The sequence below is a fragment of the Gopherus flavomarginatus genome, chromosome 9 (assembly GCF_025201925.1).
Source record: "Gopherus flavomarginatus isolate rGopFla2 chromosome 9, rGopFla2.mat.asm, whole genome shotgun sequence".
Lineage (NCBI taxonomy): Eukaryota > Metazoa > Chordata > Testudines > Testudinidae > Gopherus > Gopherus flavomarginatus.
The window spans coordinates 45,745,855-45,771,128 of NC_066625.1; the positions used below are offsets into that span (position 1 = coordinate 45,745,855).

Genomic DNA, 25,274 nt, shown 5'->3' on the forward strand with positions numbered 1-25,274 from the left:
TGGATGGACAGAAAGTGGTGAAGATAAACTCTGCCTGGCTCAGACAAAAGGTAACAGTTGCGCAGTGATGAGGAAGGAGGGAATCTCTGAGTCACCCATCCACAGTCGGGTCTTCACAGTGCTCCCGAGCTGGAGAGTAAAGAATCCCCTCGGTCCCACCGTGAGACTGAGGAATAGGAGGCCTGTCACCCCCATTCCTGCCATCCTGCATTCCCGGTGTCCAGCATCCCAGAGGGCCTCCCTGCCAGCGAAGAAACCAAACCGTCATCTGGACTCCCCAGTGCTGCTCCTCAACGGCTCTAAACCAGCCGGAGAGTGGAAGGTCCTGGACATTGTGCCAGCACGTGGCATTCACTGCACCTGAACAGTGGAAAAAGGTTTCTGTGCTGGGGCATCGTTTAGTGTTTTCCAGTTTCCAAGGGAGGGTTTATGGGCCTGAGCGTTAGTCTCCCAAAGCCAGTCAATGTTTCATTGTATTAATTGTTTGCATTTTCCTCTGTTCCCCCAGTTTTCTGTACCTTTACCTTGACTACACTTACCTTTGTTTGTGCCAAACCACCTTGTCTCCTCTTTATTTTATTTACACCTCACAAGGAGGGAAGAAAAATCCACTGGTGACAGAGATAGGAGGGAGTCGAGTTTGCATCTCCTGAGAAAAGGGGCTTTTTCCTTTCCTATTTCTCCCCTACCATTTCTAACGTTTTCCTTTGAAGAGTTGCCTTATTCCTCTGGAGGTGACAGAGGGGACATGGCCACCTTCACCTCCGACAGTGAGATATTGGCTCAGCTCTTTCTTTACACTGCTGTTGTCAGTCCACGAAACATCAGAGATGGATGCAAGGCTGAGCTCACGCACCAACCCCCTGAAATATTTCAGTTCCCCAGAGAAATCCTGCCCCCGGCCATTGGCATGATCTGGTGGAGATTCGAATAGGAAAGGGACGGTCTGCATTGTCAGTGTGGGGAATGAACAACAATCAATAGCAATGTCGTTAACAGCAAACACTCTCTAACCATACTCCAGCCAGAAGGGAAATGGGCAGGAATTCTTGCTGTTCAGCCACGGACACACTTACACTAATGCACAGCCAGGAGTGTGCTGGGGGAGCTGGTCTGAGCAATTTGAAGTGACAATTCTGTGAGAACAGAATCATTGTGTAGTGAAGCCCCTGTACATCAAGTAGTTGTAGCTGAGTGGTTAAGGCGATGGATAAGAAATCCATTGGGGTCTCCTTATGCAGGTTCAAATCCTGCCAACTACAGTAGCATTAGTGTGTGGTCATTGCTGTTGTCTTGGTGCCTGAACATCCACAGCATCAAACTGCAGCCAGATCTAGTCTCACTCTGCTCCAGCACTGTGGAATAGACAGTTGCTACAGTGAGTGGAGGGGTTTTCCATCCCTGTAATAGCTACCTTGACAGAACAATCTTCCCTTTCATTTAGCACTATGTAACCATGGCTTAGGTAAGATTAATGATACTGGTACTGGTTTCACACTCTGAAAGACGTACTTGTTATCCCATCACCCTCCCATTTCCTGGGCCTTCTCGCGTGACCAGAGGGCAGCAATACATGGAGTACAAAGGTGCAAACAATTTGATGTTTATTGGAGTAAATTTCCAGCAAGCAATGATTCCAATTTCCTTCCTCAGTATCCCCCTTTCCAGCTCTGACACCACAGAGCCTTGCCTGTGTCCCTGTTCCTATTCCCCACCTTAGCAAAACATAATTGCAATTCCCCTACCCCTATTCCCATTCCCCACCTTACTTCCTGACTGACTGCAGACTATATAGTAAAACATGAGTTCTGCTTAGCTATACCTTAATCAATCATTTTACTGACGTTTAATTAACCAATCCTAACATATTGTAACATGATTATCTAACCAATTATACCCCACCACCTTAATTAGTTTACATCCAACAAATGAATTATATAGCAGACAGAAACAATCACAGAACCAGACAGAGGTTATACAGACAAGCAATAGGAAAGTGCAGACTACAGTGATAGAACAACAAAGAAATGAGGATTTCACACCCCAGCTATTGATAAGTGAACTGTTGCCGGATAGGATGCTATGACGGTAGAGATTTTGGATGCTGGTTGCTCAACTGTCTGGCCCCCAGGGCAGGATTTTAGGGTCACTATTACTTTCTCAGCACGCCAGCAACCATCTTTTGTTCACTTAAAACGTGAGCAGGGAGATTCCAACACCGCAGAACTCATGGAGCTCCAGGAAATGTGTAAATTTAGGTCTGGATGAGTGTGTCTAAAAATCAGCTGTGCTGTAGAAGGTCTCTAGGAGTTGAAAGAGATGTGCCATCTCAACCTCCCTAAAGAGTGTAATCAAATATCAGTGAAAACTAGGGCTGATAAGTCACATTCTTTGTAGCATTAGGATTGTGGACTGGTCTAAAGTGCCAATTTTAAGACTCTCTTTTCCTATCTCTTAGGTGTTCTGGTCTTTGCATAGAGATGTGGTTTCAAATCCCACTCCTGACATGACCATTTTCTTTTATCTGGAGAAAACGGCCTCACTTCAGTCTCCTTTGCAGCAATAGAACACCATTTGCTTAGCTTTTCTATTCCAGTAGTTGTAAGAGAAGCTCCAAACCAGGGGGAAACTACCTTTTCTCTCGACTGATCAATTTTTGTCTTCCTTCATTCCAAGCCATTTTCTCAGATACATCCGTATTTCCCACACATTTTTGTTCAGCATTCTTTGCTTTTATGAAACTTTAGGGTCATCATTTACTGCCACACAACTGTATTTATGAAGTGAAACAGTATTTTTTGGATATTCTTGAGGAAAGGACTGGATACAGGCCTGGATCAGAATCTTCATTACCAGAGCTAGAATTTCTATTTTACATGAGCTATTTTTCTGCAGCTATTAGATTTCCAACATTGATTTAATTTTATATACATTTTGAGCATCTATTAAGGATAAATTCAACAAAAATACCACTTCTCTTTCCTCCACATCTGCATCGTGAAGGAGGGCATTCCAAATACCATAGGATTAGCTAGGAAAGATCTTCTGTGGGCATGGGTTACAAAAATGCTTCAGGAACCAAATACATGGGCATTTTACCAAGTTAGAAATCACTTAATGTGGAATTCTCTCCCTTAATCATCTGAGAAAATACTGACTTAAAGAATTGAACTACAGTGTGATCATATGCACTTCCTTCAGTTAGTTGGTGTTCTGCTGTTGTTCACCATTTCCAAATGGAGATTTTAAATCACTGCTGTTTCTTTGTTAGCATGTGCAGTGAATTGGAGAGCTCTCCACTATTGGCAGAACTGCACGTGAACTTTCTCCTTGTCATCATGGAGGGGTGGGGAAAAAGCAAAGCTGAAGTGACAAATGACCATTTCCTAAAGTCCTAATTTCTCTTAAATTCTCCAATAAATCTGAGCTACGTCCTATCAAACAGAACTAATATCCAATTGGATGAGCAAACAGCCTTCAGGAAAGAGAGAAACTCAGATCACAGAGAGACAGAATACATGACAATGAAAGTGTCAAGAGAAATTCCAGAGCAGGTTACATCTGATTATTCAGAATCTGGACAAGAGATTCTCCCATCACATTCTCCTCTGTTCCATTCAAAGCAGCTTCACTCAGCACTCTCTCAATAGTCAGTTATATTATTTACAAAATTGTAAGTATCCTAGCATCCCCATAAAGGGGGACTAAATAGTCCCCTTGCCAGAACTGGCTTTACCAATAGATGAAACCTGGAATTTAAATGCCAAATAACCACACTATGTTTGGGATCCATTTAAATTCCCCTCCCAGGTCTTTGACACTTTCATCTCCAGTCATAGCGACTCTGACATAGGATTAAAGAAATCAAATCATCACCTCCAAGCACAGGCAGCTGAGAACTCTTCCTCATATGACACTGTGAGAAGTGTAGGGATATAATGTGATGAAAATAAACTCTGCACAGAGAAGCCAAAATGTAACAGTTCTGGAGTGATGGGGAAGGAAGGAATCTCTGAGTCACCCCATCTCCTTCCAATGTCACAGAGGCTGAAATGACACTTTTTCCCCCTGCTCCTCTTTATTTAACTATAATATGAAAAATTCCCAATATAACTGCTCTTCAGCAGAACCCAGAGCAACGTGAGAACAACTGGGAATGATACAATCTGTATCATTGGTGACTCTAACAATAACTTTGCAATAGAAGGAATGGTATAAGTGTGACGCTCCCTGGTTCCTCGTAGGAAGGGCACACTCCAACTACTCATGGGATAATTGAGTTGATAGAAAGGACAAATGGGCCCGCCTCAAAAGAAGGTAAACTACAAAAGGCATAAATGGGCCACTCATCTGGACAAGCTGAGGGATAAAAGTGCTGCAAACAGTTCAAACAGATTAAAAAAGTTATTATATGGGAATCAGGAAAAGTATTAAAGAAAAAAAATTGATAGCCCTAGAAGTTTTTATGGTATTCATAGCCCTTGCAGATTCTCTGATGGCTAATATGGGCTGAGGGCCAAGAGAAGGTTTTCCCACATTCTCTGCTTTCGTAGGGCCTGTCCCCTGTGTGGATTCTCTGATGTCTAGAAAGGCCTGATTGATCAGTGAAAATTTTCCCACACTCACGGCATTCATAGGGCCTGTCCCTTGTGCGGATTCTCTGATGTTGTGAAAGGTCTGAGCTGCTAGTGAAGGTTTTCCCACACTCACTGCATTTGTAGGGCCTCTCCCCTGTGTGGATTCTCTGATGAATAGAAAGGGCTGATCTGTGAGTGAAGGTTTTCCCACACTCACGGCATTCATAGGGCCTTTCCCCTGTGTGAATTCTCTGATGTTCAGAAAGGGCTGAGCTGCTAGTGAAGTTTTTCCCACACTCACTGCATTCACAGGGCCTATCCCCTGTGTGGACTCTCTGATGAACAGAAAGGACTGATCTGTAAGTGAAGGTTTTCCTACACTCACGGCATTCATACGGCCTTTCCCCCGTGTGGATTCTCTGATGTCTAGAAAGGCCTGACCTGTAAGTGAAAATTTTCCCACACTCACGGCATTTATAGGGCCTGTCCCCTGTGTGGATTCTCCTATGAACAGAAAGGGATGATCTGTGAGTGAAGTTTTTCCCACGCTCACAGCATTCATAGGGACAGTCGCTTGTGTGGATTCTCTGATGATTAAGAAGGGCTGAGTAGTCACATATGGTTTTTCCACACTCTGTGCATGTATTTTTTCTCTTTCCAATGATGATTTCCTGCTTTGTTGTGGTTTCCTTGAGGTCTTTCTGAGTTCCCTGAGAGGAAATACGTTTACCCATTTTCACCCCTGGCTGGTTTCCTTGCTCTATTTCTGGTCTGTGCTGAATCTCACAGGATTTTTCCTCCTCATGACTCCTGGACACATTGGTTTTTGATCTTTGCAATAATGCTCTGTGTTTATTCAGTTGTTGAACATTTTTCTGCTGAGAATTCTGCTCCTCTTTCTCATATGCCATTACATCACCTGCTGTGAAGAAGACAGAAACCTCAAACAGGGATGAAAAGTGAAAAGCCAAAACAAACTAAGTGCCGGAAGGAGGTCAAATAAAAATCAGAAACTGAACTCCCCCATACTCTTTCCCAAAACAGGAGAGAGGAGGGGATCAATTTGGCTTTCAAATCCCATCCAAATTCTCAGGGGGAAGGGAGGAAGCTACTGCCTGGTGTCTGCTAGAATCTACGGGAAGTCATGAACTATAGTTACCCTGAGGATATGACCCCTGCTGGCAACAATAATGAACTGAGAGACCTCTCAAGGGCTTTGTAGGGCATCCCAGATGTTTTCTTCAGGCACTTTCACACTCAGAGTTTGTTTAATGTTTCCTCACCTCTGCAGGGAGATCTCAGGGTCTGTTTTCCCTCTGAACCCTGGAGGTCTGAGACCCATGGCTCTTCCCCTTGTTCCAGCTGGGAGATCACATCAGGTTTGGAAACTGGAAACCCTGCTCAGATGAAAGAAAGCAAAGGAGTTCCGTTGATTTCATAAAACTTTGTCATAAAAAACATTCTATTAATTTAACTTTAATACTTAGTGTGACCTGGTGTGCCTGGGCTAGTCCTCACTGAAAATACCAAGACCAGGGCAGGCTGAAAAAGGGAGAGAAGAGGCTCCCCAAACTGGTGGTTAACACGGAAGTTAAAGTCACCAAACAGTCACCAACTTTGCTTCTGATCCCCCACACTGGTTATCAAGAAATTGAAAAAAGAAATCACACGGCCCCGTTTATTACATTCCAGTTCTCTGACTCCCAATCAGCACCTAGGTCCAGCACAGTGAGAAGTTATTTAAAAATTCTGCTCACATAAACAAAGTGTTCTTCTTACGCCAGAGTCAGCCATATTACCAGGTCAGTATGGGTTTGGATCTTACCCAAAATACTATGATGCCAGCCAATCCTTAGCACCTAAACTAAAGGTTTATAAGCAAGAAAGCATCTAAACTAAAGGTTTATTATAAAAGAAAGAAAGAAAAAGGGAGTTGTTAAATGGGAAAGCAGTCAGACACATTCAGAAATCTATACATCTGGTTCTTAGCAGTATTGGTGAATTTCTGGCTTGAAAGGCTCCCTGGTACACATCCACATTATTCAGTCCTTTGTTCAAGCCTTCAGTTTGTAGAGAAGTTGCTCCAGAGGTAGGAAGGGGGATTGAAGACAAAATGGAGATGATGCAGCTGCCCTTTATATTCCCTTTGCCAAGTGGCTTCTACTTCCTGTGTCCCAAACACAAGCTTCGCAGCACATGGCATGGAAAAGCCTTGGAGTTCTCAGTACACAGTGTATTACAGCGTGGCCAGAGGGCAGCAGGACAGGGTTAGAAGGGAGCCTTATTTCCTGTAGAGGGAAGAAAGTTTGCTATAGATTAACTAGAGCTCCTGAAGCCAATTGGAGCACCTGCAGTCAGCCACCTGATAAAGACCCCTGCTCCTATCAGATAGGGAAGGAGTTGGAGCAGAAAGGATTGGTACTGGAGCAGAGAACAGTTTGAAGGGAAGCAGAGGAAAGTTTGAAGAAGTGCTGCAGTGGGCTAAGAAGTCCAAGACCCTAGATAAGGGGCACTTGGCTTGTAAAGAGGGAGGACAGGAAGCCCCCACAAGCTGAAGCGTAGAAGCAGGAAGTAGCCCGGGGAAGGAACCATCAGTTTAAGTGGTTTACCACTATCCTCAGGGCCCCTGGGCTGGGACCTGGAATAGAGGGAGGGCCCAGGTCCCTCCCTCTCCACTTCCCTCCTCTAGAACACTAGTGGGACAGTTAATATTCCAATTCAGGGGCAAGAAATGGTGCCCTGAACTCCCCCTCAAAGCAGAGTGCACAAGACCCATCATAATAGTGCCAGAAGTTTGCCATAACAGGCATACCCCTGCATATCCTGCTGACTCAGTAGGTGTATCCCCTTAATCCTTTCAATAGGTTTATTGTATAGCCGATGACCCTGGATGGGCCATCGAACAGGCTGGGCAGCGCTGATGCCAATATGTCTGGGGGTGTCGCTCAGAAACACTACACAAGTCTGGAATACAGATATACCCTACAGATCTGTAACTCACAATACAAAGATAGAAACAAAATCATCATATTTGGACACTCATAACATTTTCACTGACTCCTTACATGGCACATATAGCACAATTCATTGCAATTTCATCATATTGGTATTGTGATACAGCATGGCCAGAGGGCAGCAGGAGAGTGTTAGCAGGGAGCCTTATTCCCTGCAAGGGGAGGAAGGTTTGCTATAGATTAACTAGAGCACCAGCAGTCAGTCAGGTAATAAAAACCCCTGCTTCAGCCAGACAGTGTGGGAGTTGGGGCAGGAAGGTTTGGTTGGAGCAGAGAACAGTTTTGAAGAGAGATAAAAGGGAAATTTGGAGGAGTGCTGCTGTGGGCTGAGAAATCCAAAAACCCTAGGTAAGGGGCACCTGGCTTGTGTAGAAGGAGGGCAAGAAGCCCCTCCACAAGCTGAAGGGCAGGAGCGGGAAGCAGCCCAAGGGAAGGGACCGCCAGTTCAAGTGGTTCACCACTAACCTCAGGGCCTTGGAGAAGAGGGTGGGCCCAGGTCCCTCCCTCTCCACTCCCCTCCTCAAGGACACTAGTGGGGTAATTAAAATACCGATTCAGAGGCAAGCAATGGCACCCTGAACCTTCCCCAAAGAAGAGAGTGTGAGACCCAGCATAACAGTACTGGCAATTTGCCACAGTATTTATAATAAAATAATAATAATATAAAGTGTCTCTCGATTCCATACAGTGTCATTTAATAAACCAGTCAATTCCCAGGACCGGTTCCTCAGGTGTTTGAAGATGCTGAACACCTTGCTTGTGAGGGACTATAATACCCACATGTATGTTGGGAACACACAGACACTGTGCAAGTCTGTTCCCCTATGTTCACTCTTCTAGAAAATTATGATCAATTTTGTTCATAGTATGTGTCAGGGCTGAATCCAAACTCTGTCACTCCGAGTGCAGAAAGGGGGGGCCCGACAGGATTCTACAAATTAATTTGTGCCACTCTAGACTTGTATTAAACCCCCAAAGTTACAGCTTTTCTCTGACCTTGGCTTGGTAAATGCTGCCACTACCCAAATGCAAAAAAAACCCCATACTCTTGGACCCAGGAAGGAGCACTTGAGAATTCTTCCCTCTGGGGCACCCTCAAGCCCTTTCACCTCCCCTCCAGGAAAGAGCTGAGAAAGAAAACAAAGGAAATTAGCTGTGGCTACCAGCTAATGAAACAACACGCACAAACTTCTTAGGACACAAAAAATCCAATCCTGTTCTTAAAAGAGGTAAATTTTATTAAAATTGAAAAAGAAAACAATACATCTGGAACTTAGGCTTTTTGCTTATAGCTTTCCTGAGGGTTCCGCTTAAAGCTTACCAGCAAACAAAAGCATCTGAGACAGCACAAAGGAGATCGGAAAGCCAAAATAAAAAATAAACCTGATTGTGTCTATCTAAACATTCCCTAGCCAAATCATTTCTTCCAGGTATGAAAAATGAATTTTCATACCTGCTTCAAGCCTTACACAGCTTTGCTACTCCATGTCTCCTTCTCTGGAGAACAGACAAAGGGAAAGTTACTTTCCAATTTAACAAAGTTGTAGTCTTTCCATTGGCTCTTTTGGTCAGGTGCCCAATACTTTTCTTTTACCTATGGGCTCGTTAACCCTTTAGAGGTAAATCAAGCAGAGAACTCGCACCAACAGGGATTTTACAGCCAACTGGCTGGCTGGGTGTTTATAAAAGAGAGATTTCTCCCCTCCACTTCATTTATTACTGTATAGCTTGTGAGGTACCATTTGTAAAGACTTAATCTACTGAATATCCTCCTGTTAAAATGTGTAGCAACATTGTATGTAAAGTTATGACATTTTACAGTATGATGTTACTGAAAAAGCTGCAACCCTAACCCTAAGTTCCACAGAGACAGTAAGGCAAACAGCTGGTCAAATAGCCATTCTCCAGGAGGGGGAAGGTGTGAAGACGACATTTACATTCCATCACAGGGACACTTGAAGCTTGTATCTATGACAGCCTGTCACCATGACTCAGCTGGGAACTGAATTTGTTTCTAGTACGAAGGACTGAATTATAAAAAGAGGTGAGAAAAATGCATGAGACTCTCTCTCTCTCTCTCCCCTTTCCCTCTGCTCATGACAACTCCTGAAGAACTGAATGTGGGCGTCAGGGGCAGGTTAGGGGGAGTCCTGGCTGAAAGGAGAAGCAGCCTGTCTCAGCAGATGGTGAGAGAAACATTTGTTTTAAATCTTTTAGTTTGTTTAGTTAAACATTAGTTTGTGTTTTATCTTGCATTTCTTTTGTAAACAATTCTGACTTTTATGCCTCATTACTTGTAGTCACTTGAAATCTTTTTTTTTCAGTAGTTAATAATTTTATTTCCTTTTTTAATCAAACCAGTGTGTTTGGATTAAAGTGTGTTGGAAACTCCATTTGGAATAACAAGGCTGGTGCATGTCACTTTCCACTGATGAAACAACAGATTTCATATGAGCTCCCATTCTTCAGGAGTGTGCTGGACAGTGCAAGATGCACATTTCTGGGGGAAGTCTGGGAGCAGAGAATTTTCTGGGGTTCTCCTGTGGGGTATTGTAATTTGTGACTCACTGACGAGCAGCACTTAAAACTGTGTAGCTGGGAGTGAATTACATGCTGGGGACTGTGTGTGAACTTCCCAGGAGTGGCTGCTCTCACAGTAGAGCAGTGGAAAAGGCACCTCAGCTTGGGGAACTGAGGGGACAGAGCTGTTCAACAGTCCAGATTGTACTGTGCTTAATGTCACAGACACTCAATTTCAAAGATTCTCCTAAAACACACAGAAAGTAAATCTACATCCCAGAAATCAGTCTCCTTGGCACTGCTTCTTGCTGACAGACGGGTTCAGAGACAAAGAGAGAGTCCTGGGGAAGCTGGAAACATAAGCGTGGGGCTCGATGGAGAAAGGGAACAGGAAGGGCAGGGATATTACTGAATGCAGGATCTCAGCAGTACTAGATGTCAGGATAACACATAGTGCAGCCCATTGGAAAACATAATACCAACTATACATACAGAATGATGGGGTCTAAATTAGTTATTTCCATTGATTTATATAAGGGCAATAAGATATTCTCTGTATTACTGTCTATCCCTTTTAAAATAATTCCTAACATCCTGTTTGCTTTTTTGACTTCCGCTGCACACTGCTGGATGTCTTCAGAGAACTATCCACAATGACAAAAAGATCTTTTTCCTGATTAGCCTAATTTTGCCCCCATCATATTGTATGTATAGTTGGGGTTATTTTTTCCAGTGTGCATTACTTTACATTTATACACATTTGCCATTTTGTAGCCCAGTCACTTAGTTTTGAGAGCTCTTTTTGAAATTCTTCACAGTTTGCTTTGGTCTTAACTATCTTGAGCAGTTTAATATTGTGACGTTATTGATATAATCTGGGACCATATAGAACATGGTTGCAACCAAGGCCCTGTAGTGGCACCAAATCTTATGTAAAGGGGGTCATACAAGGTGTCCAAGACCAGGTTATGGGTTCTTGGTTATAATGTTGTCTGTATGTATGTATCATTTTGTAGTTGAAGTTATGAGTACTGGCTCTATACTGTATTTCAAACTTATGCTGTGCTTCTGGGAGACATCCCAGACAAGTTGGTATTTGCTCTGCCTAGCATGCTTGATGGCCCATCAAGGGCCATCAGCTATTCAACTGACCCATTGAGAGAAGGCAGATATGCCTTGTAACTCAGCAAAGTATGCAGGGACTTGCCCATGTGACTCCAGACTCCATTTTGCTGTAACTTTCCATAGTAAGAACAAAAGTGTTCTTACACCTGGAAAAGCCTATAAAAGGCTGATGCTTCATCTCCATCTTGTCTTCAATCCTGCTCTTAGCTCTGGAGGACCTTTGCTACAAATTGAAGCTCTGAACAAAGGAGTGACTGACCCATCCCAGAGGGGATGTACTCCAGAGACTTGATTTGAACCTGCAGTTTATTCCATCACTGCTACAAGCCTGAACTAAGAACTTTGCCATTACTGCATGTAATTGATTCCATTTAACCAATTCTAGCTCTCCTCTCTATCTTTTTCCTTTTATGAATCAACCTTTAGATTTTAGATTCTAAAGAATTGGCAACAGCATGATTTGTGGGTAAGATCTGATGTGTATATTGACCTGGGTCTGGAGCTTGATTCTTTGGGATCGAGAGAACCTTTTTCTTTTATTGGGGTGTTGGTTTTCATAACCATTCATCCCCAGGACGAGTGGCACTGGTGGTGATACTGGAAGACTGAAGTGTCTAAGGGAATTGCTTGCGTGACTTGTGGTTAACCAGTGGGGTGAAACCAACGTCCTCTTTGTCTGGCTGGTTTGATTTGCCTTAGAGGTGGAAAAACTCCAGCCTTGGGCTGTAACTGCCCTGTTTTAAGCTATTTGTCCTGAATTGGCACTCTTAGTTGGGTCCTGCAAGAACCGCATCGTCACAAGTATCATCTGCAAACTTTGCCACCTCACTGTTTACTCCTATCTCCAGCTCATTTATGAATAAGTTGAATAGGATCGGTCCTAGGACTGACCCTTGGGGAACGCCACTAGTTACTCCTCTCCATTCTGAAAATTTACCATTTATTACTACCCTTTGTTCCCTGTCTTTTAACCAGTTCTCAATCCATGAAAAGATCTTCCCTCTTATCCCATGATAATATAATTTATGTAAGAGCATTTGGTGAGGGACCTTGTCAAAGGTTTTCTGGAAATCCACTATGTCCACTGGATCCCCTTGTCCACACGTTTGTTGACACTTTCAAAGAACTCTAATAGATTAGTAAGACACGATTTCCCTTTACAGAAACCATGTTGACTTTTGCCCAACAATTTTTGTTCTTCTATGTGCCTGACAATTTTATTCTTTACTATTGTTTCAACTAATTTGCCTGGTACAGACGTTAGACTTACCGGTCTGTAATTGCCGGGATCGCCTCTAGAGCCCTTTTTAAATACTGGCATTACATTAGCAATCTTCCAGTCATTGGGTACAGAAGCTGATTTAAAGGACAGGTTACAAACCATAGCTAATAGTTCCCCAATTTCACATTTGAGTTCCTTCAGAACTCTTGGGCAAATACCATCTGGTTCCGGTGACTTGTTACAGTTAAGTTTATCAATTAGTTCCAAAAACCTCCTCTACTGACACTTCAATCTGTGGCAATTCCTCAGATTTGTTACCCACAAAAGGTTTGGGACTCTCGCCAACATCCTCAGCCATGAAGACTGAAGTAAAGAATGCATTTAGTTTATCTGCAATGACTTTATAACCTTTAAAACGGCTCCTTCTGTATCTCAATCATCCTGTGGCCCCACTGGTTGTTTAGCAGGCTTCCTGCTTTTGATGTACTTAAATATTTTGTTATTACCTTTTGAGTTTTCGGCTAGCCCCTTCTTCAAACTCCTCTTTGGCTTTTCTTATTACATTTTTACACTTAATTTGGCAGTGCTTATGCTCCCTTCTATATACCTCACCAAGATCTGACTTCCACTTTTTAAAAGATGCCTTTTTATCTCTCACTGCTTCTTTTACATGGTGGTTAAGCCACAGTGGCTCTCTTTTAATTCTTTCGCTGTGTTTTTTTAATTTGGGGGATACATTTAAGTTGAGCCTCTAATATTGTGTCTTTGAAAAGTGTCCATGCAGCTTGCAGGGATTTCACTCTAGTCACTGTACCGTTTAATTTCTGTTTAACTAACTCCCTCGTTTTTCATAGTTCCCCTTTCTGAAATTAAATGCCACAGTGTTGAGCTCTTCTTCCCACCACAGGAATGTTAAAATGCTGTTACATTATGGTACTGTTATAGTTAGCTCTTGGACTAGATCCTGCACTTCACTCAGGACTAAATCGAGAGTTGCTCCTCCCCTTGCAGGTTCTTGTAAGAGCTGCTCCATGAAGCAGTCATTTAAAGTATCCAGAAATTTTATCTCTGCATTCTGTCCTGAGGTGACACGTACCCAGTCAATCTGGGGATAATTGAAATCCGACACTATTATGGAGTTCTTTATTTTGATAGCCTCTGTAATCTCTCATGGCATTTCATCCTCACTATCACTGTCTTTGACAGGTGGTCGATAATAGATCCCTATTGTTATATTCTTTTTAGAGCATAGAATTACTATCCATAGAGATTCTATGGAACATGTGATTTCATTTAAGATTTTTACTTCATTTGAGTTTACATTTTCTTTAACATACAGAGCCACTCCCCTCCCCACCCCCTGAGTATGACCTGCTCTGTCCTTCCAATATATTTTGTACCCTGGAATGATTGTGTCCCACTAAATGTCCTCACTCCACCAAGTTTCTGTGATGCCTATTATGTCAATAGCCTTTTTTAACACGAGGCACTCTAATTCACCCATCTTATTATTTAGACTTCTAGCATTTGTGTACAAGCACTTTAAAAACTTGTCACTGTTTATTTGTCTGCCCTTTTCTGATGTGTCAGATTCTTTTGTGTGTGAATGCTTCTTGTCTGATCTGGCCCCTACTTTATCCTCTTCCAGCCTCTCTTCCTGACTAAAACTAGAAAAATCTCTCACTCGATTCTTCTCTAATACAAATCTCTGTCGGATCCACAAGCTCCTCTGCAGCCATTGGCTTTCCCCCACCTCTTAGTTTAAAAACTGCTCTGCAACCTTTTAATGTTAAGTGCCAGCAGTCTGGTTCTACTTTGGTTTAGGTGGAGCCCATCCTTTCTGTATAGGCTCCCCCATTCCCAAAGTTTCCCCAGTTCCTAATAAATCTAAAAGCCTCCTCTCCACACCATCATCTCATCCACGCATTGAGACTCTGAAGCTCTGCCTGCATACCTGGCCCTGTGCATGGAACTGGAAGCATTTCTGAGAATGCCACCATAGAGGTCCTGGATTTCAGTCTCTCTCCTAGCAGACTAAATTTGGTATCCAGGACGTCTCACCTACCGTTCCTTATGTCATTGATATCTACATGTACCATGACCACTGGCTCCTCCTCAGCACCACACATAAATCTATCGAGAGGCCTCGAGAAATCAACAACCTTTGCACCAGGCAGACAAGTCACCATACGGTTCTCCCGGTCATCACAAACCCAGCTATCCCTATTTCTAATGATCAAATCTCCCATTACTAACAGCTGCCTTTTCTTAATGCCTGCAGTTCCCTCCTCTGACAAGGTAACCTCAGTGCAAGAGGTGACCCCAACACCATCTGGAAGGAGGGTTCCAATTATGGGAAGCTTTCCCTCTGCTCCCATTGACTGATCTCCTTCCCTGGGCCTTTCATCCTCCTCAACAGCGCAGTGGCTGTCGGACCAGAGGTGGGAGAAATCTACAAGTGTTCTGGAAAGTCTCATCAACATATCTTTCTGCCTCCCTTAGCGTCTCCAGTTCCCACATCCTGGCCTCCAAAGCCTCCACGCGGTGTCTGAGGGCCAGGAGCTCCTTGCACCGAATGCACACATACGCCACCCGCCCACAGGGCAGGTAATCATACATGCTACATTGAGAGCAATAAACAGGATAGCCCCCACTCTGCTGCTGAGCTTCTGCCTGCAGTCTCTCTTACAGCTACCTAGGTTAACAACAGGGGTTTTGTTTCAACCAAGAAGTTTGTATTATAGCTTAAATGTTTTAAAAGTTGGCAAGAGAACCTCGCCCGCTTCCCACTCCCCTTCCAAACTCCCTTACGAAACTACTTGTTAGCAACCCTGTTTGCAAAGCTTCCTGGTTACTTGTTCACTGCTTTACAAAGCACTCCCCTATCACATACCTCCCAGCCCCTGCTGTGAACCACCCAGGGGAGGGGGCTGGAAGCACCCGCAGAACCAAAGCCCTGACTCCTGCACCCCCTCCCACATACCCAACCCTCACACCTCATGCTCTGACTTCTGCACCCCCCACACATCCTCATCCCCACTCTGAGCACCAAATATGGGAGCTCCTGCACACACGCCCCCACATTGATATCTGCATCTCTCGCACCAAATGGGAGCTGTCCCAGGTAAGCGCTCCACATCCCAACTACCTGCCCCAGCCCTGAGCCCCCTCCCACACCTTAACTCCTGGCCAGACCCTGCACTCCAACATTTCTTAATTTTTTTTTTAATAAGGGCTCTTACCCAAAGTGCTTTACAATAGTTAGCTAACAGTACAAACAATATTTGGAAAGATCATTAAGTGATGTAATGAGATGCTCAGTGATTTTCAAGTGGTCTGTGGAAAACTCAGACCACAAAAACAATCAACGTACCTCACTTTATCCTCATTTACTTCCTATTACTTATAGGAGGAGGATGAAGAAAAAAATGAAAAATGGGGGTGGGAGGGAAATGAGAGTATGTTCTTTTTCTTTCCTGGGTCCTAAGGAGGGATCCCTAACATGGAGCTGAGCACAGGGCCCCATTAATGCTAAATCTGCCACTGAGCTTCCTTCTCTGGATATCCCCAGCCAGCATTCAAGGACACATGGACTGTCTGTGTGATAAGGAACTCTGGACCAGCAGCTCTGACTCCAGCAGCCTGCTCGTTACACCCCAAGCATAATTGTGGTCTGGGTGGAGAAGGCTCAGGGTTTGAGAGGTCAGGGGTAGGAAGCTTCTGCTGATTATGCTGCACCTAACTCTCAATTTTAGTTGAGCAAACAGGAGATATTTGATACTGTACAATATGGCTCCTGTGCTCTGTTCCCAAAGTGTTCTGCAGCAGAGGAGGGTCTCTGGTAGTGTGTGTGTCACTGGCATATTGGGGTGATGCTGAAACAGGGCAGAGCAGAGGTGGCATTGGGGGCTGGCATGAATCATATCTCTTCTTTTCCCCTTCCAAGAACAGAGGGAAGAGTAACTCTTACCCAGAGAGGTCACATTCTCATAGTTCTCCTGCATGACATCCCTGAAGAGGGCTCTCTGAGTGGGGTCCAGCAGAGCCCCCTCTTCCCTGGTGAAATACACAGCCACCTTCTCGAAGGTCACCGGCCCCTGAAAGAGTGAGAGTCCAACACTCAGTACCTGCTGCCCCATTCACAGCCCCGCTATACATGGGGGACAGGAGGCTGTCATAAACAGATAAGTAAGAGTTAATAGAACAGAAGTACTTCATATCTCTTTTGCCTGGAAAGGGTTAACAAGATCAGTGAGCCTGGCTGTCATCTGACCAGAGGACCAATCGGGACAAGATACTTTCAAATCTTAAGGGAGGGAAGTTTTTGTGTGTGCTGTTAGATTTTAGTGGTTGTTCTCTCTGGGTTCTGAGAGGGACCAGACATGCAACCAGGTTTCTCTCCAATCTCTCTGATACAGTCTCTTATATGTCCAGAATAGTAAGTACTAGGTAGATAAGGCGAGTTAGGCCTATGTTTGTTTTCTTTATTTGCAAATGCGTATTTGGCTGGAAGGAGTTCAAATTTGTATTTTACTGAAAGGGTTTTAATTTGTACTTGTACACTTAGGCTGGGAGGGTATTCCCAGTGTCTATCGCTGAAAGACCCTGTAACATATTCCATCTTATATTTACAAAGATTATTTTTACTGTTTTTCTTTCTTTAATTAAAAGCTTTTCTTGTTTAAGAACCTGATTGTGTTTTTTATTCTGGTGTGAGACCCCAGGGGATGGGGTCTGGATTCACCAGGGAATTAGTGGGGAGAAAGGAGGGAAGGGGGAGAGAGAGGTTATTTTCTCTCTGTGTTAGGATTACTTTCTCTCTCAGGAAGAGTCTGGGAGGGAGAGAGAGAGGGAGGGTGGAAGGTGGATTTTCCTCTGTTTCAAGATTCAAGGAGTTTGAATCCCAGTGATCTACCAGGGTAACCCAGGGAGGGGAAGCCTGGGCGAGGCAACAGTGAGGGAAAGGGTTTACTTTCCTTGTGTTAAGATCCAGAGGGTCTGGGGCTTGGGGTTCCCTGGGCAAGGTTTTGGGGGGACCAGAGTTTGCCAGGCACTGGAATTCCTGGTTGGTGGCACCGCTACAAGTGCTAAGCTGGTAATTGAGCTTAGAGGAATTCATGCTGGTACCCCATCTTTTGGACACTAAGGTTCAGAGTGGGGAATTATACCATGACAGAGGCAAAGAGAAACTCTGGGTGGATTGCAGTCAGAGTCCCACCCCCACCCTGCTCAGAGCATCCAGGGAACACCAGGAGGAGGGAACAAAGAGAGAGCCCCTCCTCTCTCCCAGCAGAGCCATCATACACTTACTAGCCACTGACTGATTCAGGAGATAGAGCCCCTAACAGCGTCCAGGGACACCTCCCTGGCAGGAAGCCCAACACTCTCCCCATTCTGAAGAGCTGGATGTGAAGGGAGGGGAATCTCCCCTAAGCCTCACTGGTGGGTGCCCCCTTCATATCTCACAGCAGCCGCTGGTTAGTCAGGTCGGGCTCCAGCACTACGAGTCTGGTCAGTTTTCCCAGCTCCATGGAGCTGGGTTATTTTCTGCTCCACAAACTAGAGCATTTCCACCCCTGAACCTCATGAGTCTGTTCCTAGAAACTAGGCCACTTATTAACTAACTCCCAGCAGGTTTAGCACACTCCTGTCCTCCTCCCTTTCTCCACCCTGTGCATTTCCTACAAACCAGACTGTGCAAACCTTCCCATCTCCTGTGTATTTGCTGTCCTGCTCCCTTCTGGAGGAACCCACCACCAACCCCCTGATAATACCTACCTGAACTGGCTCCTCTGCAGCCATTTCTCTCCCCTGTCCAACCAGAGGACCGGATGAACTGGAGCAAAACATGGACATTATTCTGCAGCCTGGCAGGGTGAGAAGGGCAGTTGAGAAGGTTTCAGAACAGGCTTTAATTCATTTCACAGAATGATTTCTCCCAGGCCCTTTCCCTGCAGACAGACACCCTAGAGTCTGCCATGCTGAGAAAGGCTTGATCTCTGTGTGCAGTGTAGACCTGGCCTCTCCTGCCAAGGCTAAGATCACAGATATTTTTAACCTCCCTTCTCCCTCCCCCCATCCCATAACAGTCTCTGAACACAAGGCTAGAAAAAAGCAGAACCAAAGGAGTCACTGTGGGGGATTCCCTCAGACACTGACCCCATGGCAGCCACACCCCAGCGAGGGAAAAGGGAGTCAGGAACTGGATTTTCCTGTCTGAGTCTCATCTTTTCCACAGGAAAGTGACTCTATCCAGGGTGCAGCAATACATCTTTCTGGGCAGATTAGAGATCTGGAAATCTCTCTCCAAACTCTTCTCTCTCATGGTCCCTTTCAGTCTCTTTCTCCTTTTCCCTGTCCCCTCTCCCTGCCTGTCTGGTAGAAAAGTCCCATTCCTGGGTAGTTTGCTTCCGCATGGCTGGATTTTATCCTGCAATTGCTAATGGGACGAGAAATTAGGGGGTCTGTTTGTGTGGAGTCATTTTAAGGCCAGACCCCAGCATATTCCCTTCGTTCCTTTCAGTTACTTGGGATGTCTGGCTCAGAAATTAGTATTAATAAGGTCCAGGGCTGCCCTAGGGGGCTAGTACCAGCTGGAGAGAGTCAACCCCTGGGCCGGGCAGAGAAGAAGCTTTAATTAAGGTCACTTCCCAGCACAGAGCCCCACTGGGGGAGCAGCAGCTGCCAAGCCTGGCCTCCCAGATCACAACGGAGGCTGCAGCGTCTGACCCAGAAAGCTGAACCCCAATATCCTGAGTAGAGAAGGACAGAGCATCTGAGCAGTTTCCCTCCTTTAGCTCTCTGGGGAGAGCAGCTAATAAGAGCCCCTCCTCACAGGGAAAATTGCTGATCTCATTTCCCCACTGTCCATCTGGAGTCACTCCTTGTCCTTCCATACAGTGACTCTGGATTAACAATGGTCTCAATGACACCAGATTTCAGAAAGAATGAGTCCTGAATGCTGTGGAAAAGACCATTGTGTGGCAGTGCTAACCCCCTTCCCTTGTTTATTTTACAATACAACACTAGTTTAGTTATATAATATATAGACTTGTAGAAAGAGACCTTCTAAAAACATTAAAGTGTATGACCAGCACGCAAAACCTTAAATGAGAGTGAATAAATGAAGACTCGGCACAGCACTTCTGAAAGGTTGCTGGCCCCTGCTTTATTTTAAATCAGTTGGGGGCTCCCAGCTGAAGAGCTGGCTGGGAGCCCTCGGGGCAAATTAAAGGGCTCGGGGCTCTGGCGGTTGGGGGAACCCAGCAGGGCCAGTTCTAGGTTTTTTGCTGTCCCAAACAAAAAAAAATTTGGCTGCCCCCTGTCCCAGCCCTGAGCTCCCCCTGCTGCCCCAGTCCTGGGCTCTCCCCCCACCGACCCACACTCCCTGCCACCCCAGCACTGGGCTTCCTCATTTCCTCCCCATCAGTGCCCTCCTCCCACCCCGCTGCTGCCCCAGTCCTGGGCTCCCGCTGCTGCCCCAGTCCTGGGCTCTCCCCCCACCGATGCACATTTCCTGCCACCCTCGCGCTGGGCTTCCCCTTTTCCTCCCCATCTGTGCCCTCTCCCCACCCCGCTGCTGCCCCAGCCCCGGGCTCCCCCCCACCAGTGCCCCTCCCCACACCTCCTGCTGCCCCAGCCCTGGGTCACTGGTAACACTCCCAGGGTGGGTCATTCAGCAGGAACTTTGGATGTGCACAGAACACAGGATCGGTTCCCATATGATTACAGAGCTGCAGAAAAGGGGAACAATTTCCAGCTTATGTGATTAGAGGCTCTCTGGATGCATATTGTAAGACTGTCCTCCATAAATGAGGAAAAGTTGAGGTGCCTTTATTATTCTTTGTTTCTATGGGGAATTTGCCAATGCAATATCACTGTCTTCCTTTTAAACAAACAAAAAGGATGTTGAAAACAGCAGTTCCAGTCCTAATAAGCCAGGGGTCGGCAACCTTTCAGAAGCAGTGTGCCAAGTCTTCATTTATTCACTCTCATTTAAGGTTTCGCGTGCCGGTCATACATTTTAATGTTTTTTAGAAGGTCTCTCTCTACAAGTCTATATATTATATAACTAAACTAGTGTTGTATTGTAAAATAAACAAGGTTTTCAAAATGTTTAAGAAGCTTCATTGAAAATCAAATTAAAATGTTGATCTTACGCCACTGGCCCGCTCAGCCTGCTGCTGGTCTGGGGTTCTGTTCACCTCGGCCAGCAGTGGGCTGAGTGGGGCCTGCGGCCGGGACCCCAGTTGGGAAGGGTCCAGCAGCCGGGACTCCAGACTGGCAGTGGGCTGAGCGGCTCAGCCCACAGCTGCTCAGGGGTTCTATCCTCCAGCTCCTGCCAGCCGGGATCCCAGATGCCAGACCCGCTCAGCCCGGTACTCATCTGGGGTCCCAGCTCTGCCCACATACAGTGGGGACCTACCTTCTCCCTGGTTCTGGCCCATTCTCTTTCTCTCTCTGCCTGAGCTGAGGGTGGGAGTGGACCGAGCACAGGGCTGGGGGTGAAGGGTCTGGCCAGGAGCTAGAATGAGGGGGAGGCCTCAGGGTTGGGGCAGGAGGTTTGGTTGTGGGGGCACTCATCTGGGCAGCTCCCATGTGGTGTGAGGGGTGCAGGTGGGAATGTGAGTGGTGGTGCAGGGGCTCCCGTTTGGTGCTCAGGGTCAGGGTGGGGATGTGCAGGGTGCGGGATGTGGGGGAGGATGGGGATGTGGGGGGTGCAAGTGTCAGGGTAGAGGGCTGGGGTCATGAGGGGGGTGCAGACTTCAGGGTAGGGAGGCTGGTATGTGTGGGGGTGCCAGTCAGGGCTGGGGCCATGGGGGGGATGAAAGAGCCAGAGGGCTGGGTGGTACAGGGCTCAGGGCAAGCACCTGTGGGTGTGTGGAAGTGCAGGGCTCAGGGCAGAGGGCTGAGTGTGTGGGGAGGGGGTTAGGGCTCAGGGCAGAGGGCTGAGTGACTGGCCCCCCCAGAACCCTCAACTTCCCCACTCCTTGTCCTGACTACCCTGTCCTGGGACCCTGCTCCTTATCCCCTGACTGCTCCCCTAGGATCCTACCCCCTACCTGTCCCCTGACTGTCCCAACCCTTATCCACACCCCCACACAAAGATATACCCCCTGGACTCCCATGCCTATCTAACTGCTCCCCGCACCGACAGAACCCCCAGAACTCTAGACCCATACAACTCCCTCCCCCGCTCCCTGCCCATCCCAACCCCTCTCCACACCCTTGCCTCTTGACAGGACCCCCAAGAACTCCTGACTCATCCAACACCCCACAGCTCCTTATCTACTGATCACCCCCTCCAGAGAACCCCCCCACCCTAACTGCTCCCCCAGGACCCTCCTTGCTCCCTGACAGCCCTGACCCCTATCCACCCCCCAAACAGACTCCAGGACTCCCATGCCCCATTCAACCCCCCTGCTCCCTGACTGCCCCCTTCAGAGACCCCCACTCCTAACCAACCCGCAGGATCCCACCCACCCTTCTCCCTGTCCCTTGACTGCCCTCACCCCTTACCCAACCTCCCCTGCTGGCCCCTGACCTAGCCCCCTTACAATGAGGCTCCCCGCTCATCTGAAACCCTGCCACTGCTGCCCCTGTGCACGAAGCCCAGCCCAGCCCTGCCCTGCCCCTCAGAGCACTGAACGTGTGGCAGCAGGGCTCTAGATGAGCTGGGAGCGTCTTTCCCTCCCCACAGAGCCAAATGCTGTCCCGCGGGAGCACCTAACCCCAGCCCCCAGAGCGCTGCGCATACGGCGCCAATGCTCTAGGGGAAGGCGGAGGAGGTAGCAGTGGCTTGCTGCACTCAGGCCGGCACTCTGGCCTGGGACTGCAGACCCCGCAGCTTGCCATGTCAGCAGGATTTTTAATGGCACGCGGAGTCCCAGCAGGCAGCCGTGTGCCATTAAGAATTGATGGCACGTGTGCCATAGGTTGCTGACCCCTGAAATAAAGTATCACCTCCCCATTCCCAACCTTCCTTTTTGGCCTACAGCTCTTTTGGTGGGGCGGCGCTGGGGAAGGAGGGTTTGTTTCCGCAGGGCTGGGTGGCCCTGGGGCTGGGTGTTTCTACAGGGCTGGGGGGTTTCAGCTCTCAGCTGTTTTCTTTGAAGTAATGTGGCCCTCGCTGCTTTATGAGTTGTGCAGGCCTGGTGTACGGTGTCTCCCCTGTGTGGATTCTCTGATGTCTGATAAGGTCTGAGTTCCAATTAAAGCTTTTCCTGCACTCAGAGCACGTGTAGAGCATTTCCCCTGTGTGGATTCTCTGATGTAAGATGAGGACTGAAAGATTAAAGAAACATTTCCCAGACTCAGAGCATCCATAAGGTTTCTCACCCATATGGATTTTCCTATGTTTGATAAGGTGTGAGCTCTGTTTGAAGCTTTTCCCGCACTCAGAGCATGTGTAGGGCGTCTCTCCTGTGTGGATTCTTCGATGTCTGATAAGGTTTGAGCGCTGTTTTAAGCTTTTCCCGCACTTAGTGCACGTGTAGGGCTTCTCCCTGGTGTGGATTCTCCGATGTTTGATAAGGGCAGAGCTCTGACTGAAGCTTTTCCCGCACTCTGAGCATGTGTAGGGTGCTTCTCCTGTGTGGATTTGCTGATGTGAAATGAGGGTTGAACTATTAGTGAAGCATTTCCAACACTCAGAGTATCCATAAGGTCTCTCACCAGTGTGGATTCTACGATGTCTCATAAGGTGTGAGCTCCAATTGAAGTGTTTCCCTCACTCATGGCATGTGTAACGTGTGTCTTCCAAGTTGATTCTCTCACTTGAAATAAGGTCTGAGAAGCTACTGAAGTTTCCCTCTGGCCTCTGCTTAGTCTCACAGGCTTTTGCTTTTTCTGGGCATGCACAAATACCGGAAACATTCCCATTGGATCTTCCTGATAATGTCCCATGTGCTTCTACTTTCTCAACATCTTCCTTCAGGGGATTTCTCCTCCTCATTATCTCTCACTATCCCATCACCTGATGGGAGACAGAGAGAATCCAGACAAAGATCACTCCCTGCGCCTGAGAGAAAGGAAATCTCAGAGAGAGGAATGGAAAAAGGAATGAACAATCCAAAATGTGTGGGAGAGATCAAACCTATCAGGAGCTGATTTCCCCAAGCCCCTCCCCAGAGGAGAGAGGAAGGGATCAGTTTTGGTCTGCATCTCACCAGAACTCTAAGGGGAAAGCGAGATTGGGGAGGGACCTGCTGCCAGTTGTTAGTCAGGATACGTGGGAAGCCATGAGTGACATTTACCTAATGATTCCACATCTGCAGGGAACAATCTTGAACTTGGGAGAACTGAAAAAGTCTTTGCAGGGCATCCCAAATGTTTCCTGTATTCACAGACAGTTCTTGAGTTGGTTTAACCACTTCCTCACCTGTGTAGGCAGCTCTCGGGAGCACTTCTTTCTCAGAGACTTGGAGATCTGGAACCCACGACTCTTCCCCTCGTTCCAGCTGCAAAATGACATTAGGTTTGGAAACTGGAAACTCTATTCAGGGCAAAGAAAAGAAGGGAGGTCAGTGGAATTGGTGGGATACTTGTTACAAAAAATATTTCATCCTTTTAAGCCCAGCACATTTTGAAGCAGTAACATCCTAAGGCCAGCTTCTTTGGCTCAAAGTGTCAGGAGAGTTATTATTATTCTAAAATCATCTTCATTATCTTAGTGCCTAGGGACCAACTAATAGTGGGTCCCCACTATGCTAGGCGAAATACAAACAGAGAATAGTAGATGGCCCACGCCCTGAAGAATTTACAATCTAAATAGACAAGACAGACACAGAATGGAGGAAGGGATAGAACTAACTGTTAGAATGGAGATATTCAGGCCTATCTGTAAAGCCTAGACTTTAAGAACTTACAAGTATTTTTATCACTTAGCTAGTTACAGGAGTATGAAAAGAAAGAATCAAAATCTCGTTCCGCCTGTGTGTGGGCCTTCTCTCACTAGACTAGTCTGAGGCTTTGATCTTAGGCTAAGGCAGTGGTCCCCAAGCTTTTTGGTCTGGCTGGCACCGGACGATGAACCACCAAGGATTTTGGCCGGCGCACAAGCATCCGCCGAAACTCTGCTGAGAAGCAGCAACATCAAGAGGCATCCCCGCCAAAATGCTACTGATTTTCGGCTTCATTTCGGAGGCGACGCCTCTTGATGATGATGCTTCTCAGTGGCATTTTGGCAGATGCTTGTCCGCCGGCCACTATGTGGGTGCACATAGATGCCTTGGCGGGCGCCATGGCACTCACAAACACCGTGTTAGAGACCCCTGGGCTAAGGCCTTTGGCTAAGCAGCAGGGGCAGCCATAAGCTGGGAAGCAAAGGGTCACATCCTCACATCCCAAACCAGTCACATTGGAATAAGGTGGTATTGGGCTCTTCGGAATACAGTCCTGTCCAGATAGTGCCCATCACCAACAGATAAAGAAACAGATCTTAAGATGGATAAAGGAAACTTAGTTTGACAGCATCCAGTCTGGCAAGAAATCCCTTATCAATGGCTCTGGCTGTGAAACCCTCGTTTCTGTATTGTTCTATCTTTATGACCCCCACTTTTCTGTTGTTTATGTGTCAAGTTCTCTAATTGTTTCTCTCTTCTGTACAATTTATTGTGCTAGGTGTAGCTGAGAATATTACTATATGAACTGGGGTCAAACAACAGGGGGAAGGGAAATTGGAATCATGTTTGTTAAGTGGGGGGGAACAGGGACAGGGACACAGGCAAGGTTCTGCGGTGTCAGAGCTGGGAAGGGGCACACGGGGTAAATGCTCTTTGGCGTCACAGATGGGCAGGGAGACACAAGGTAAATGGT

At 46.5% G+C, this 25,274-nt stretch overlaps 2 protein-coding genes and 1 non-coding gene across 4 annotated transcripts in view; 1 reads left to right on the forward strand and 2 right to left on the reverse strand.

Moving 5' to 3' along the window:
* LOC127058385 (zinc finger protein 30-like) overlaps positions 1-25,274 on the reverse strand; it is a 338,295-nt gene that overhangs the window by 186,686 nt on the left and 126,335 nt on the right. For both annotated transcript variants that reach the window (XM_050968403.1, XM_050968402.1), the window contains exon 6: positions 23,839-23,952. In XM_050968403.1, the coding sequence (XP_050824360.1) occupies positions 23,839-23,952 (114 nt within the window). The remainder of the gene's footprint in view (positions 1-23,838; positions 23,953-25,274) is intronic.
* TRNAS-AGA (transfer RNA serine (anticodon AGA)) lies at positions 1,181-1,262 on the forward strand. Its single transcript has one exon. It is a non-coding gene; the product is annotated as a tRNA-Ser (tRNA).
* On the reverse strand, positions 22,429-23,383 carry LOC127058430 (zinc finger protein 551-like). Its single transcript, XM_050968489.1, has one exon. It carries the CDS (start codon positions 23,155-23,157, stop codon positions 22,555-22,557), a length of 603 nt encoding a protein of 200 aa, XP_050824446.1. The 5' UTR covers positions 23,158-23,383; the 3' UTR covers positions 22,429-22,554.